General features: G+C 42.3%; 1 protein-coding gene across 1 annotated transcript; it reads right to left on the reverse strand.

Moving 5' to 3' along the window:
• Nucleotides 1-685: 685 nt before the first annotated feature.
• LOC147420101 (L-ascorbate oxidase-like) lies at nt 686-2,903 on the reverse strand. Its single transcript, XM_086504087.1, has 6 exons — nt 2,518-2,903; nt 2,402-2,439; nt 1,698-1,857; nt 1,469-1,561; nt 1,148-1,360; nt 686-1,060 (listed from the first exon to the last, which is right to left on the reverse strand). The coding sequence occupies exons 1-6, from the start codon at nt 2,683-2,685 to the stop codon at nt 848-850; spliced, it is 885 nt and encodes a 294-aa protein (XP_086360213.1). The 5' UTR covers nt 2,686-2,903; the 3' UTR covers nt 686-847.
• Nucleotides 2,904-17,392: the final 14,489 nt, after the last annotated feature.

Genomic DNA, 17,392 nt, shown 5'->3' on the forward strand with positions numbered 1-17,392 from the left:
AAGGTTAAAACGCTATGAAGTTGGGGATTAATTTAGGTCTGTGTCCCAGATGCAAAAGAGAAATTCAAACAGCTATCAAGCATTCACTCTTTTCATGCGAGTTCAACAGTACAGCGTTGTTGAAGGATTTGAAGAAAACCTGCTACACTCTACATCCTAAACACTACTTGGAGAGGGATCCTCTTGGGGGAGTGTAATGGTTTGGACATTCCTCTCTAGCACACCATCATGAGCATTCTTTTATGGAATATTTGGACTCAAAGGAATAGCTTTGTCTATGGTCAGCCCAATTCCATCCTTTGCCTTTGTCTATCTTTGACCTCTCTAGGGCAATGAATCGTGTTATGTCCTTGATCAAGGATGCTAGAGAGATAGACATTAATACTTGTCAAGATTCTCTCGAGTCGCAGAAATGGATGCATACCGTCTCTAGGCTCTACTCAACCAAAAGATTCTTGATGTATCATGCTCATCTCTGGGCTACCCAAAATGGATAGTTTGTGTTTGTATGTATTCTTTGTCTTTCGATTACCTCTTCGGACTTTTCCTTGCCTTCTCAAGGTCAGCCCCCTTACCTTACCTTTGGGGCCTTATGTAATTCTCCTTTTGTCATTTTAATTCAATAATTATCTCAGGGCTGCACAACAGGGACAATTTATTTGTATGTATTCTCTGTCTTCCATTACCAATTAGAACTTTTCCTTGGCTTCTCAAGGTCAGCCCCTTACCTTATCTTTGGGCTCGTTTTATTTAATTCCACTTTTACAAAACAACATGCTTTCCTTTGGGTTGTTGGAGTATTCCTGGGGTATCAAATACATAATTTTATTTTGATTTGGGTAGAGATCTATTTTACCTCGATCTGGAAGTTGAGGTAAGAGAGGGAGGTGACGCTGGCGATGCGTAGGCGGTAGATGCGGCCGGGCTGCACGCGCAGCACCAGGGGCGCACATTGCTCACTGGAGGCGTTGCAAGGGGGCCGGTCACCCGCTGCCAGAGCTGCGGGGCCGCCCTCTATCAGCGAGCACTCGTACTGGCCGCGTCCGTTCATCAGCAACGACTGCGGATAACAAAAAACAATGTAAACAGAGTCAACGCGCGTCGCGTACTCTCTCTCTCTCTCTCTCTCTCTCTCTCCCCGGCGCACCTGCGGCTCGCCTACCCACCGGAAGGGATCGGAGAAGAGGCCCAGCCCCTGCTCGATGGCGCTTTTGTGCCACCAGTCGTTCAGTATAATGCTGAGCTCACCATCATACTGAAAAGGTTCCTGCACGCCCTTGGCCACCTCCACAATGAGCGACCCGTAGAAACCCGCCGACCTCTGCAGCCCCAAGTGCCCATGGTAGAAATATGTGCCGGCCTGCAAACAAAGTAGAGTTTTTTCAACACAGATTTTTCTCTGATTCAAATATTACATAATTTTCTGTGACTCTGCGCTGCTAAATATTCCTGCTCTGCTACACCTTACCTTGTCTGCTAAAAATTTGTACACAAAAGTTTCGCCCGGCGCGATCGCGCATTGCGACACGGCGCCCGTCCCATCGTACCACGGACTACCTCTCTGCGCCGCACAAACCCACATCATGTAGATCAAAACGATTAGCTGTAAGCCCTAGAAACTAGCATATACAGAAAGTTCAAGCCGCTTATTGGCATCCTTTCTATCGTATGAACATAGAACCTTTGAAGAATCTCACCTGGTGTATGCCATGCCAATGGATGACCACCCCCTCTGTGGGCATGAGGTTCTCAACCTCCACTTTGATGGTGTCACCCTCGCGCACACGAATCGTAGGGCCTGGAGATTGCCCATTGATGCTGATTATGAGCTTCTCCACGCAATCAGGGGACCAAAACCTATAATCCACTTTCCAATTGTAATGCTTTACTCTGGCCCCAGATACGGCCCCGACTACCAACATCATCATCAATAGTAGCAAGAGCAATGTGCATAGAGTGGTATGCAGACGCAAAATATGATGTCTATGTGTAGAAGGTGGATGAGAAAGGATGACCGGCCTCATGATTAGCTTCAAATGCAGTGGATTGAATGTCTGTTCCGGTGATCAAAAGAGTAAGCTGAGCTGCAACTATATTTACTGGGTAGCTATGGCGCAGATGCAGGACTATTTATGTAGCAAGAATCAGATGAGAAGCTTATAAGACTAGCTGCGAGACACTATCTTGATGATGTGTATGTATATGTAACTCTAGATACAATAGCAGCGCAGTCTAGAGCATGCTTTATGATTGCCACGGTGCAGTCTAATTGACTATTATCTCTCTCTCTCTCTCTCTCTCTCTCTCTCTCTCTCTCTCTCTCTCTCTCTCTGCAACTTTCTTATCCCTCCGAGCCCTCTCTGATCTCTCTCTCTATACACGCACACGCAGATACACACACCGGTATGAGATGGGAAGACGGAGAGCCGGATTTGCAGCCTGCAGCCCCGACGACTTTGACTTTCAACCCATCAATTCCACATCTCCTCTTCATTTTAGGGCGGATCCGCACGCCACCCCCGCTTTCTGTGCGTCAACAACTCTGCCTGGCTTGCTTAATTCTGCAGAGTTGGAGTCTACCCCCGCCTTTGAGAGGAAAAGGACGAGAGGCCTCAAGTTCGCAGTCAATTCTTGCTGAAGCGCTACGCACATGAGGCCTACAATTACCCGCAGCGGCAAGACCATCTGAGGTGGCAAGAATCTTTCAGCCGCTGCGTCCAAGCCTTAAAAGTAGGACTTGCGACACAGTTGGACGCTGCGGCTAGCTTCGAAAGCAAGGGGGAGAGAGCGATTTCTGTGGCTCAAGCTTTGTTGTGTGCGCGAAGAAGGCTGGGCGGCAACTCGCTTAATTTGCGGATGCACAGAAGTTCACGCAGCGAAGGCCTCATGTGCGCAGCCTTTGACGGGAGCTCTACCCCCGCCACAGCTGCGTGCGAATCTACTTTTATTTGAGTCTGATAATAATTAAAAAGCCTGCTTTGGGTGTATTTGTATAGCCAGGAGTTATGGACGGCATATACGACGTGGCGCTAATTTTGGCTAATGACGCGAAGCTTCACAAGGTTTTCCTATCCATGACTTTTCCCTCCTTCAAACATTTATAGAATAGTGCACCCAACTCAATAAACACATTGCACACATAGCAAATGGGCCCTTTTGCACCTAGATCCGCCATGACTTGTTCTCTAATTGTTTTCTTTGCGAGAATTAAATCAAGGAAACAATGGGAAGCCTTAGCAAGCTAGCTAGAAGAGTACCATGCCCTTGAAGGTAGCGGTAATTTTTTTGGTCTACATAAGTAGTCCTTAGTAAAGCATTGGATTTTGGGTGCATCTCTGGACCATTGGATAAAGCTTGCGGATTAGTGCCAATGGCAAGCTAATGATAATAAACTTTTTTTTATTATTTCTTTAAGACCCTTGTGAGAGGGTGTTGACATTTGTGTACATCTGTATTTAAAGAGGGGCATTAAGTATTGTGTCAAACATTATTTTTTATGCTTCTATACTGTTTATAATGCAGCTTAAAATTTTCAAGCTCAAAGAACCCCTCCACCTGTCGCATTTTGGGAATCTGTAAACCTTTGAACTTTTTTTGGCTTTTAAAAAGTGTTACACAGAAATCCCTTGCTAACCTTCAAAATAAAGAGTTTCAAAACATAAAAAGTTGACGTTTGGTACCGCCTACTGACCTTCATCATCGGGGAAAGTACATTGCCTTGTACCACAGGTGCGTGAGTAAATATGTGTGTGTCACTTGTGTGTGTGTGTGTGTGTGAGAGAGAGAGAGAGAGAGAGAGAGAGAGAGAGAGAGAGAGAGAGAGAGAGAGAGAGGAAGTGGGCATATTGTTGCAGCTACTCGCAAATCTGTGCATCACTGTGTGTATACATGCATGAGAAAGCGATCTAGTCGCCACAAAGAAAGCGTTGATGTGTACTACAGGTCAGTTAATGAATGTGTGTCTGTGTGTGTACAAGGTTGCTCTCTCTCTCTCTCTCTCTCTCTCTCTCTCTCTCTCTCTCTCTCTCTCTCGTTGAGTACGATCTGCACCATTGCCTCCATTCGTCTTAGCTTCGATTCTCTACGCTGCGAGATAGGACGTTGGGGCACTGGCGAGGAGTCTCATCGACTTTGCAACTTATGCCTTCATCAACTGCGAGAGAGTGAGTACCAGACACTACTTGAGTGCTCAGTTTGATCACATTAGGTCCTGTTTTCCCCATATATTCAGCCATGAGCTCTCCCTACATACATTCCTCTCCCAACCACGATGTGGACTCTCTATTACGATGCTCATTTCAACCATTTTTGAGCATTGAGAGTCACTTATGACCTCCACTCACACCACGTGACATGTTCATTTGGTCCCATAGGTCATATTTGACCTCTGAGGAGGACGATAATAGAACTCTCTCTCTCTCTCTCTCTACCCCCCCCCCCCCCCCCCCCCCCCCCCCCTCCCCTCAAGGCACCAAATGTATGCACGAGCGGCAGAAGGAGATATTGTTACAAAGGAGGGCATTAGGGGAATTTTGAGGTCACTTTTGTGCCCTGTAAGAATATGTAGAGAGAGAATATATACTTTATTTAAAAAATAGTGAAATGTTTGTAAAAAGGTGAGTTTGCGTCCTTTTTACCTCCGCGGAAACATGTCATTGTCAAATCTTTCTAGGATCTTTAGTATTCTAAAAAATACTCCCTCCAAAACTAACGAAAACGTCAGTTCTAGCCCAAAATTCAAAATTTCACTTGCTGAAACAAACCTTTTCTGTGTCGTCTTCTTCCTCGTATCTGCAGAGCTTTTCTCTATAGTACTATCTCTAACAAATACTGTTAATAGACTTCCATGGAGAAGAGAAGCTTATACCATCTACACATTGAGCTAAATGAAGAATATTGTCCAGTGCACAAGAGAAACAAATGTGCAGAGGTGTCCTCGCCCATATTTGAAGCAATGCGGCTGATCTCTGGACGAGGACACCTCTGCACATTGATCTCTGGACTGATGGAAGATTGTATCCAGTGGACCCAATGACAAAGAGAACTCCCCCATTATCAAATTGTTAATCTTTGATAAAATTTGTGGGTGATGGTCAAAGAGGGTTGCTGGGTTATACACAGAGTCTTGCGGTAGAGAGAGATATTCTTAAGTTAGAAGATCATTTGGCCAAACAAATGATAAATACTCTTAAACAACAGCTTGAGGAATGTAAAGAGAGCAACGAAAAGCTACAAACTCAGCTCAAACAAGCTAGAAGAAAGAATACAATGTTAGGAAACAGACAAAGAGAAAAGAAGTCAAAGAACATTGAAGCCTTGAGACGTGGTGGAGGAGATTGCACCAGGAGAATCAGAGCAGCAAGGTATATATGCTTATTTTATATTGTTAAGTTGCTACTATTCTTTGTTAATATGCTTAGGTTACTTTTCTTTGTTAATATGCGTAGGTTACTTTTCTTTGTTAGGTTGTTAATCTTTTTGTTAGGTTGTTATTAAGACCCTATTGCAGCTGTTCTTTATTAAATGATTTAATTTAGTTGATCACTGTTTGTTTATTTTGTTGGTGTCATTTGGACAAGATCAATAATCAGTTAATTTTGTACCTTTTGATTTAGGACTTTGCTACAACCAAACTCTGCATCAAACATGGAAATGGCAGCTAAAAATTATTGTGATGTTTTACCTCCCAAGGTTGCCAAAAAGATTTTCACAGAGAAGAAGTTTAACAAGGCAAAGGAGCAGTGCATTGAGGGATTTTTGTAGAGCTCTTGCTTGGACAAGGAGGATGTGCAATATACTATGGATAAGGTAGGCATTAGCAGAGATGGTTATAGCAAGTTGTTTAGAAATGTGAACTCAATAAGGTTAAGATTGAAACAGACCCGAAGAGATCTTCAAATGGAAACAATGTGCCTAGAAAGGTCTTTGTTGGTGGTGTGAAGGCCAGAGCTTTCCTAGGGTTTCATGGCAAACTAGGAAAGGTAAATGCCAAGAAGGGTTCATCCAATGTGAAGTATAACCAGTGGAAAGCTCTCCACAATTCCATCAAAGATCATGGTCTTGAAGGTACATCAAGAAATGAGGTCCCATAGGATGTGGGCAAGCACATAGGATGCCATTGTGGCAAAATAACCAGCTCTAGAACCAATAAGTCCAGGGAAGGATCCAAAAATTCTGATGGCTTCCTCCTTTTCCACCAATATTAACTTCTCTAACCCTGGAGGAAGCTGATATGAACCAACAACCTTTGCAAGTGCTTTAATTGCAAGCATTGGCAGCAATGGTTCTCTTGTAAACTTGTTATGGAATATAATGACAGTCTCTTTGTTGAGCTTCCCAATAAAGTGTCCCAAGCTCTGGTTCCTTCCTAAATTTAATGGTCTGGAACCCTTCCCCCTGCCAAGGAATTTGTCTGTGTCCAGTATTTCAATGTGCAAAAATATGTCTTGGTTAATTGTTTGGCACATTAATTAGACAAAGCAAAATGGTCATAAACATACCTTAGGAGACTCATCCTCCTCAAAAAAGGCAGGTTCCCATATATCAATGGATCTAGTTGCCCTTACTTCATAATCTCTGGTCTTTTCCTCTCCCATATGCTCTATTTTAAGCCTTTTTTTGGATCTCATTGAACTCCTCTTCAAAACGTACTCCCTGTTGCTCATATCTCAGAACAATGTCCTGCACAAGCCTTCCAACACTTGAGCTGTCAATAAAATTTTCTGCCTCTGTGTCCAAGATTGCTAAGGGGCAAGAAGAGTAATCAATGAATCCTATGTCATTACATCCCCACTCAGCCAAAACTTCCCTTAGATCAAAAAGATGCTGAATGTCATTCAGCAAAACATATTCCTTTTTGTTAACTTTGTATGTGGAAAATGTTGTTGTGCAATGCAAAGGATCAACATCTTCATCCTCAATGTCAACATTCTCCACTTTAGTGATGTTCTCTGCTTTAAATTTTGCAATGTCCAACATCTCAATGCTTTGTAGTTTCTCTTCCTCTTCATGGAACTCCATCTCCCTCTCCTCTTCCTCCTCTTCCTCCTGGTCCTCCTCAGCCTGAGAAATCTGCTTTGGAATCTGTTTTCCCTCTGGTGTTGGGAGTACACTGAACAAAATGATAAGTCCAAGGTCATACTCTACCAACTGGCAATGCATATTACCATGAAATTTGCAAGGCTTTATGATCTTTTTCCAGTCTGGATGAAGGCTTGAACACTTCTTTGCAATACCTGTCCTTGCCAAGCTACCTGCTTTGCATATATCAAGAAAATGAACAAGATTATCAAGCCTGTGATCTTTGGTCAATGCTGTATATATCTCTATCAATTCACTAATTTGTGTGGAGAAGCCATCCACAAGTAGTTGAAGCTCAAAGGCATCATTAAAAATCTCTTTGACACTTTGAAATCTTGCAAGTTCATTAACTTTGTAAAGAAAAGACATCAGCCTCTCATCAGCGGTCTCTTGCATATCCTCTTTATCCATTAGGACAATCCACAAATGTCTGAGAAAGAGAAAAGAGAAGTCCATCAAGACATTAAGAAGTAGACATGACATTAAGAAATATATTTCTTCTATGACTAAAATATATCAATAAACTACCCTTCCTTAATAATGCAAAAAACTAATAATGGTTTACAAACAAGTATTCAAGTTGTAAATCTAAGCAAGCAAGAAAGAATTACAACAAATTGTGTCACTTGCTATGCGAGCTGTGAGGGTGAGGAGAGAGTTGGCACTCAATAAATTCGCTTACGGCGTGTCACTGGGTAAGCGGTCGACACCTTCAAAATTCGTGCACGGGGTGTCGCTTGGAGGCTTTATTTCTAGCCTTGTGAAGGACAATGAGCGGAAAAGTGGGTTGGGTAGGTTGTTTATATGGCCAAAAATGCCGCCTCGGGGGGTGTGCCAAGTGGTTTCCGCCTCTAAGTTTGTGCCCAACGGCTAGTATGCGCCTAGGGAGTTGCGCATAGCGCCCTATACAAGCCCGAGAAGCACTCAAATTGACCACATTCTTGCCCAATTTTTCCCGATTCTTGCTGCGCTATTATCCGATTCTTGCGGCGCTTTCACAACCCAATTTTACCCGCACTTGGAACAATTGTCACCCCGTGCGCGAATTTTGAAGGTGTGAACTTTTTCCTCGCTTTGCTATTTCGCCTACGGGGTGTCACTCGGTCGCAAGCCGCTTGGAAGGTGAAAACTTCCAATGCTATGGTTATCCCGCACGGGGTGTCATAATAGGAAAAAAATGTTTGTTGTTTGTTACTAATGTTTGTTGTTTGTTGTGCAGCAATCATTCCTATTCCTTTTGAAGATGGCAAGGACCAAGAAGAACAATCGTCACCCCGTGCGCGATCTTTGTATGTGTGAACTTTTTCCTCGCTTTGCTATTTCGCCTACGGGGTGTCACTCGGTCGCGAGCCGCTTGGAAGGTGGAAACTTCCAATGCTATGGTTATCCCGCACGGGGTGTCATAATAGGAAAAAAATGTTTGTTGTTTGTTACTAATGTTTGTTGTTTGTTGTGCAACAATCATTCCTATTCCTTTTGAAGATGGCAAGGACCAAGAAGACTGCAAGGAAAGTTGATGAGCCTCTATCCAAAGATGAAGAAGAGATTCCTAAGCCTAGCAAAGCTTCAGCTAGTACTTTACCAAACCAACCATCCACTTCTAAAGATCCTGGCAAACCAACCTCTGCTGGCACAAAGAAGACCAAATCTCAGAGGAAGGATTCTTCTCTACCCGACCCTAAAACAAGCAAAAGGAAAGATACACATCAGAGGAAAGCTTCCAAGCCTGTGCAGCTTAAGCCTCTCCTTACAAAAAGAAAGTTCAAGCAGGGGGTCAAATGTCTAAGAGAGATAAGGAAGTCCATCAATCTTGCAATTCCCAAACTGCCCTTCCAGAGACTGTGCAGACAAGTTGTAGAGGAGTATAAGATTTCCATGAGGTGGACTAGTACTGCATTGGCATGTATCCAGGAGGCTTCTGAGGACTTTATGATTGAGATTTTCCAAGATGCCTATATTTGTGCATCTCATGCCCATAGGGTTACTCTGATGGACAAAGACATGATCACTCTTAGGAGGCTGACATACAGGTTTTCAAAAATTTTGGAGCCTGTCCCTATGCATGATATAAAGGCATTCAATATTCTCAACATTCCTCCATGGAGGAAGCCCAAGGAGCCTGAAGTAGGAGTTTTTGATATTACTGAAGAAGAGGAAAAGGAAAGGAAAAAGAGAGCCAAGTAAGACAAGGAAATTGCAGAGAGAAAGGAGCTTGACCTGTTGGAACCTCAGCCAGTGCCCCTCTTGAGGAGTGTCAATCCTACTGGTTTTGTTGTCACTCTATTCAGTGGGGAGGATCCTAGGGAGGATTACAATTCACTTGACTCTGAGACCTTGGAAATTCTCAAGGACTGGACCAAGGAGATGAATTCTCCACTCCTTATCACATGCCTTAGGTTGTTTTTGTTTTCCTCTGTATTTTTGTTTATAGCAAGAACTCTTTATATAACAAGAACTCTTTACCAGGTTAATGATGCATTCATATGAGCCAGAAATTCAACAAAAGGTGGAGATTTTAGACCCTGCTATCTCCCAATTTCTCAGGACAGAGACAAACATTAGAGAGCTCACAAAGTGGTTGACTCATGTGGACTTGGAAATCTGTGAATTTTTCTTGATTCCTTATCATGAGAAGTAAGTTTTCTACCTACACCTTGTGAAGAGAATTTGCTAATTTACGTTAGAAGGCTAACTGAGGCTTGTTTTTATAGCTCACATTGGAGTTTAATTGCAATTGATATTGTGAAAAGAAAATGCTACTTTGTCAATTCTCTTGCTGGAGTACATGGTCAAGCAAAATTGTAAGTATAGCAGCAGACACATTTTGTAAACCATAAGCACATACTTTTAGTAAAGCAGAACCTCATTTATAAAGAATTTTGGATAGTGCTACTATAAGATTTATAGATGCTGAATGACATCCATTTTGTAGTGGTGAAGGTTGGAATTCTTTATGCTTTGTTCACTTCAATGGATTATCCTCAAAGCTTTTTTCCCAAAAATACATGTAATGAATTGCAGGTTCCAATCCAGCCTGAAAGCCATTCATGTGGATGGAGGGTATTGACAAATGCCAAGCTCCTCTTGGACTTCATATACTGCAATGACAATCAGGATATAGAAGTATAGCATATTTCATATTTGCCAGCTGTATTTTTTCTCATTTTATTGTTCCTAAAACTTGCTTTCTATTGCCTTGTATAGATCAACAGAGAGTGCTATGGTTGACAAGAGCAAGGATTATCAAGTATATGATTGAAGCAAATGGAGAACTGCAAGAGGTATTTGAAGATGATGATGTTGAAGAGAAGGGGAAAGCAAAGCTGGAAGATGAAGAAGAGAGTGGTGAGCAGGAAAAGGCAAGTGAAGAGATGGATGATAAGAGAAAGAGGAAGCAGCCTTCAAGCCCTCCAGCCAAGCCCACTTCAAAAAGAAAATCTCCCAGGACAAAAGAGACCACTTCAAAAAGAAAATCTCCTGCAAAAGCACCAACCCCATTAAGGAAGTCCCCTAGGGACAGGAAAACTCCTGCCAAAAAACTATTCTAGCTTATTGTAGCCCACTTGTATCAAGCTTCTCAGTTCTCTATTGTATCCAATTGTCTATTCTATAGCCCACTTGTAACCAATTGGCCCTTGTATGGACCCTTGTATGTAAGTGCAAATATTTGAAATTGAATACTTGTTTTAAGACTCTGTTACAAAATCAAATCATTGGATGTTTGAAAAAGTTGCATTTCAATAACAAAATAAAGATCCTTTTAAATCATGTGATACAAAATAAGATCCTCGCAGGGCATGTGTTACAAAATTGCCTTGAAGGATGTTTAAGGCACCAAATGTACAATGCCATCCAAGATGTCCTTGCACTGTAGCCTGTTTTCATTCCTTTTTGATACCTACAAAAACAGTCAAAGTTAAATAAAGAACCAATAAGAGAACAAGAGACTTTTAGGCATAATAGTTACCTTTCTACCATTTACTTGAAAGCAGAATGTTGTGGGTAGTTCAATTTCATCATTTTGCAGGTCCAATCTCAATTGTTGTAAGCTACACATGCCTCTTATCTTTACAATTGACAGATGCTCATTGTTTACCTATATATCAATGTCTTCTATTGGGTTGTCAATGAAGTCCTCCATGTCTTGATCAAGTGGAGTTAGCTGACCACCAACATAGTGCCATCTTCAGTAATAAAATGACATAATGAAGTTTTGTGTCCCTATCATGTATTTGCAAGCAATTGAGCCAGCTTGCACATAACAAGTGATTCCATTCACTGTTTTGGTGTTCCAACCCTCATCCACAAATTCAAGTACATTTGCTGAGTCTAAAGTCTTCACTGAAAACATTGTTCTAGATTTTCTGAGTCTAAAGTCTATAGAAACTACAATGGGCATGAATATAGAAATTCTACTCTGTCCATTTTGATCAGTCGTGTTGTAAGTGATAATGGCTTCAATGGAAGTTCTTGGTCTTTTTGATCGTGATGAAGATTCCATGGTGAAAAAAGAAATGAGCAGAGAAGTCTAGTCTGAGTTCAAGAGAAGAATAAGCAGAATGTGCAAAAAACGGTTCAAAACTGGAAAAGATCATGAGATATAATCCAAACGTTGTTTTATGATGGCAACGTGCAAAATGAAAACAATATAATATGAGAAGTACGTCTTTCTAAAAGCGACAGCTATTAAATGCCTTTGCACTTTTACTTGTTTACATTGCTATTTACCAGCTCAAAGTTGCGGTAAAGATAGACTATTTGCTTTTTTTGTGAGTTTTCAAAAATAGAGGTTCCGTAACGGAAGCTCTTCAACCATTGGTTGAGACCACTCTCTCTCTACACGCTAAAAGACACAAAAATGACCTCAAAATTCCCCTAATGGGGTAATGTCATGGATGCTTGAGAGTCAGTTGTTGCCTGCATCATCGCCTATGTCATCACGTACATCATCGCTAGAAGGATCTAGAAGATTCTAGAAGTTTCTAGAAACATGGAGAAGATTCCGAAAGAATCTAGAAGTTTTTGGAAAGCTCTAGAAATTTGAAGAAGGATCTAGAAGGATCCAGAAGACTCTAGAAGAATCTAGAACGATCGAGAAGATTCCGGAAGAATCTAGAAGTTTTTGGAAAGCTCTAGAAATTTGAAGAAGGATCTAGAAGGTTCTAGAAGAACTAGAAGGATCAAGAAGTTTCTAGAAGATTCTAACCACCTCAAGAAGAACCTAGAAAGTCCTAACCTCCTCAAGTAACCTCCTCAAGCACTAGTATAAATAGGGGTCTTGGGCCACAAGCCCCTAGGTCTTGCCAACACCAGTTGTGAGGCTCCTATGAGGAAATCCCTCTTCTAGTTCTTATGTTCAAGTCTCGTCCTTGCAATCAAGCCTTGTCTTGTGCTCAAGTCATGTAATCCAAGCCTTGCATCTAGCTCTCTTAATAAAGTATTAAGTCTTGTAATCAATATTAAGCTTATCATCAGGTCCAAGTTCCTGTACATAGTGAGCATCTCCTCTTACTCTCTTCTAGCTCTATACGCGCTCATAACATACATATTTTTCTCGATTTTGGGGCAAAATAATTTTCTTGTTCCCCTTCTTGTCCTCAATTGACATTTTTGATTGCCAAGCAAGAAGTTTGTGTGTGTGTGTGTGTGTGTGTGTGTTGGAGAGAGAGAGAGAGAGAGAGAGAGAGAGAGAGAGAGAGAGAGAGAGAGAGAGAGAGAGAGAGAGAGAGAGAGGAGATAATTCCATATATGGACGATCCGCATTGACAAGGCCCAAAGCAAGAAGGCAAGTCCAAGGTTGAAGGCAAGCACATCCAAGGTGGAGAGTGAGCAAATCCACTTGTTTCAAGGTTTTCATACGACCATATTTGGCATATATGTCGACCAAGGCAGTGCCAAGCACAACATTTTCTTCAACAACCCCTAACTAACAATATCATCATGAATTCTTTTGCCCATATCAGCATCTTACTTCATGCCTTCAAGGTGCAAGTGTATAGTGATTGGATTTGGAGAGACGACCTCTATGTGCATTTGCAAAAAATAGCCAGAGCTTCCTTACCCTGACCCTCTTGGACATATCTTGCAGCCAGTGCACTCTATGAGATAACATTTGGGGACATGAAGCAAATGGGAACGCGGTAGCCGTGCAAAATACCAAAACGATATACTACAACCCATGAAACACACAAATTTGCATACTTGGCAACCATCCTTGCACATGCTCCAAGTAATTGTATGCAAACATAGAGAGACATCGAGAGAGATATAGCGAGAGAGCATGTGCATGTGCACCTCCTAGAGTGAAGTGCTACATCGGAACGGCGAGATAGAAGGGGGAAGAGGGCAGGAGAATAATAACACAGGCGTTGTGTGCAATTTACCCCCGTGCAAGAGTGAGCATTTTCCTCTTGCACGTATTTACTTATAGATTTGTGAATGCTAAAAAATGAATGCACATTGTCCGCCCGGACATAAAGTGACTATAGCTCACAAAGAGCTCTTTAATAATACAATGATAATGAATCTGCTATCCTTCAAGTACATTCCATAGAGTAGCTATGTATTTTCCACGTGTCAGCTGTGGTAAACAACAAAATATCAATTCCATTACATACCTCTCCGTTAGAAAGCAACTGTCCTCAGTTGCAAAGATAAGAATCTGCAAACCATACTTGTAAAAAATAGTGATTAGTATGCCATGTCAAAAATATCACATAGTAAAAGAAAAATGTATGAAACTAAACTACATTGATTATGCTTTCCGTCATCCATATACTACCGATTCTAGTGTCCCCCATACCACTAGAATAAGTAGTACATGTTATACACTGACGAATCTGGATATCATTGGTCACACTCCATTAGGAAAAATATGAACCCCAAAACGGCCCTTTAGCTTAAGGGGTGATTAAGCATGGACCAATAGGAAGAGGGTGGTGGCCATAGCTATACCCTCTTAAAAGGTAGGGTAGTAGGGGGCATGGGAGCCTGTTTGTTCCCCTTATTATAGCTTTGTTCCCTAGAAAGAAAGAGAAGGGGGAAAAGGGGGGGTTGGGGGTTCCCTCCATTTTCATGGGCGCCCATAAAGTAACCCTAAAATTTCTTTTTTTTTTTTGAAAATCTCTAAATATCACTTTTCACTCTCCAAACCAAATACATGGTCAAAAAACTATTTTCTTTGACAAAAATCTGCATTTCTCAGCAGTACCCTCTATTCTACCTCTTCTCTCTTCTCTTTCTCCTCTTGTCTCCAAGATTTCCATAGCTGTAGCACATGAGGAAGCTTCCCATAGCTGCACCACTTGTCTCCCCCTTTCATCCATACCATCCCTTTAAACTACTTCTTCTCCCCTTGCTCCCCATTAGCCACTTCTCCCGCTCCTGCCAAGCTTTCCATAGCTGCATCACAAATGAAAGCTTTCCATAGCTGCATGACCTGTCCACCCCTTTCATCCACACCATCCATTTGAGCTACTTCTTCTCCCCATTGTTTCCCATTCAACCATTCCTTCTCATTTCATCCCTGAAGCAACAGGTCTCTCTCTCTAACACCACAACTCTTCTTCTTCTGGTGCTACCATGTCAACCCCCTCCACTTCAAGGAAGCCAAAGGATGAGATCGAGGCGGTTTGCTTGCATAACACTAGGGATTCTTATGGGAATGTGTGCCGCAGGTATTTTCTAAAGGATCTTGGATCTTCATGCAACCTGCAGCTATCGGGCCTCATTCAGTTCGAAACCATGGCAACCTTGACAAACATTGGAAGGGGAGACTTCTTGGTTTCAAGAACCATAGAGTCAATGACACAGTGGCCATTGTTCAACACGTGTACTCTTGGCGTTCCATGCGCTTGAGGAATGGAAGCTCAAGAGATTTCCCAATACATTGTAAGCCGTAAAACATTGCTACTTGCTGATTGTAAACGCTTGTTATTTGTCTTTGACTTGATAGTTTTTGGTGTTGTCATAGATAAATTCCCATCCGACCTTGTTGAGGAACAACCAATCAAGAGTCTCATAGGAACCTTCAACGCTCTTCATGCGGACATTGGTGTTATGATGCTTCCCAACTCACCACCTTCGATTCTGCTGCTGCAACGTGAATCTTCTTCTACTCACACACGTATGTAGTGCCGGCCTCGAAGGATGGATATGGTAAGATCATTTCTGTTGACAAACCTTCATTACTAAGTCCGAAATGGCCACAACCCAACGCGTGGTCACTTTTCTCAGTGAAGGAGAAGATGCTTTCCAATATTTTCTCCTCATTAAAAATTGGGAAGGCTTCTAGATCAGTAGGGTTCTATTGGTGTTGCCTCATGTATGTTTTTGTATACTGTTCAAGAGATTGCCATTCTGTGTCACACATACTATGTTTTGTAGCAAGAATGTCATTATGAAGCACTAAAACTGGTATTTGGAGATAATTGGGGAATGGTTGAGGGAGTGCACCAAGGAGATAAATACAAGTGTAAGGTGGGTACGTGCTTCAGGTATAGGGATACGGTGCTCACTACTTTGTACTTACGTTTTCACTATGAGCGTTGGATGTGTAAGAGTGGAAACTGGATACCCTTACAATCTAATGTTGCTAATTTTGTGAAATTTGACATGCCCGCTACTTTGTCAAATGGTGTTTCTGAGATTGTGCAAGTCAGTGAACACTGGACACTCACCAACATATGGGAACACTTGTTTGTCTTGGGCTACAAAGAAATCAAAGATGCTTACTTTTGTCTCAATCGGCAAAAGGTCAATTTAATTCATATGTTTCCAATTGTTAGTCTTATTAAAAGCATTTTTGTTGTTTCAGATTGGTAGGCGGATGGAGGCAGCCATGAAAGTGCAAGAAAAGTGGAGGGTTGGTGGTGCATTGTCTTTAAGTTAATCTAATAGATCAATGTAACCGGCTCTAATGCCACGTTGTAAAGCCTTCTATTTAAAGGAAATTCTAAACTTTTTTGTCATTATAGTATCACCTTCCTTGATTTAAGATTTTGTTTGGGTGTTTGTGTGCGCACCCATATGTGTTTGTATGGAGCGGTGGGCTGGGGGGGGGGGGGGGGGGGGGGGGGGGGGGGGAATATAAAGGGGAGGGGGGTTCTTATTTTTCTGTAAACACTTGAGAGAGACAGAAAGGGAGAGAGAGAGAGAGAGAGAGAGAGAGAGAGAGAGAGAGAGAGAGAGAGAGAGAGAGAGAGAGAGAGAGAGAGAGAGAGAGAGAGAGAGAGAGAGAGAGAGACATGGCAGCACTGCTAGTGCATCCTCCTCCCATGCAGCAGCAGCTTTGAAAGAGCCACACACCCCCCTTTTGCGGTTTCTTCTTTTCTTAGAGTACACCAAATATGTTGGACGCAGTGATCTTCAGGGCTTCTTTACCCACACAATGGATTTACAAAAAACCATGCAACTCCACAATGACACTTTTCATGACATCATAGAGTATATGCATGCGCATATACTCAAGTATGCTGTGAACTTTGAAGACAACGCCAAGCTGTGGTTGCCATGTGATGTGCTTCGGTACATCCACAAGGGCGGCACTGCACTTTCAAAGAGACTAGCTCCCTTTGAGGCGATTGCAAAAGAGGCGAACCACTTCCGTCAAGTGACAAAGAAAGTTGCAGACTCCTTGAAGAAGCGCAAAATTGGGCAATCTTTCTTGTCCAACATTGGCACTCTCTTCTTCCTCGTCAATGAGGAGCCCTCCTTGGAGGAGATGGAGATCCTGCATTTGGCACTGGGTGGGGTGCTGGCGGATCGTAAAGATCCCAAGGCCGCGCCTATAGATGTCCAAAGTGAGCGAAGACTGCAAACTACCAAAAATCCCCATGTCTAAGAAGAATCAGTTGCAGTGAGAGAGTAGATTGTTGGCACCTCCGAGGTGCCCGACCCCGAGTGCCGTGACCTTGCTGCAATTCTCAAAGTGGAGATTAGCCATCTTAGCAGCATGATTATAGAAGATGAGGAGTATTTATTCTTACATGATCTTGAAAAGGCTTTTGGTGTCCGATTAGATGAGTGTCTTAGCCTCATATGCACCAAGATGGAGTTCCCCCTTGATCCTACACCAGAAGCTACAGATGACAAGCTGCTTCCATTGGGGGACTCTATTGCTGACACAATTTCACTAGTGACAATGGATATTCTCGCTACAGAGCAGAGTAAAGTCACGGACGAGGAGTTTGTTGCCACACAAGCCAGTGTTGTTGCCAACCAAACTCCTATCCGCCCCTGCAAGGTTGATGAGAGAAAATCCTCTATCAACCTTGAAGCCACACCAACTATGAATGATGAGGATAAGCAATAA

The sequence above is a fragment of the Adiantum capillus-veneris genome, chromosome 28 (assembly GCF_014529385.1).
Source record: "Adiantum capillus-veneris isolate H3 chromosome 28, ASM1452938v2, whole genome shotgun sequence".
Lineage (NCBI taxonomy): Eukaryota > Viridiplantae > Streptophyta > Polypodiopsida > Polypodiales > Pteridaceae > Adiantum > Adiantum capillus-veneris.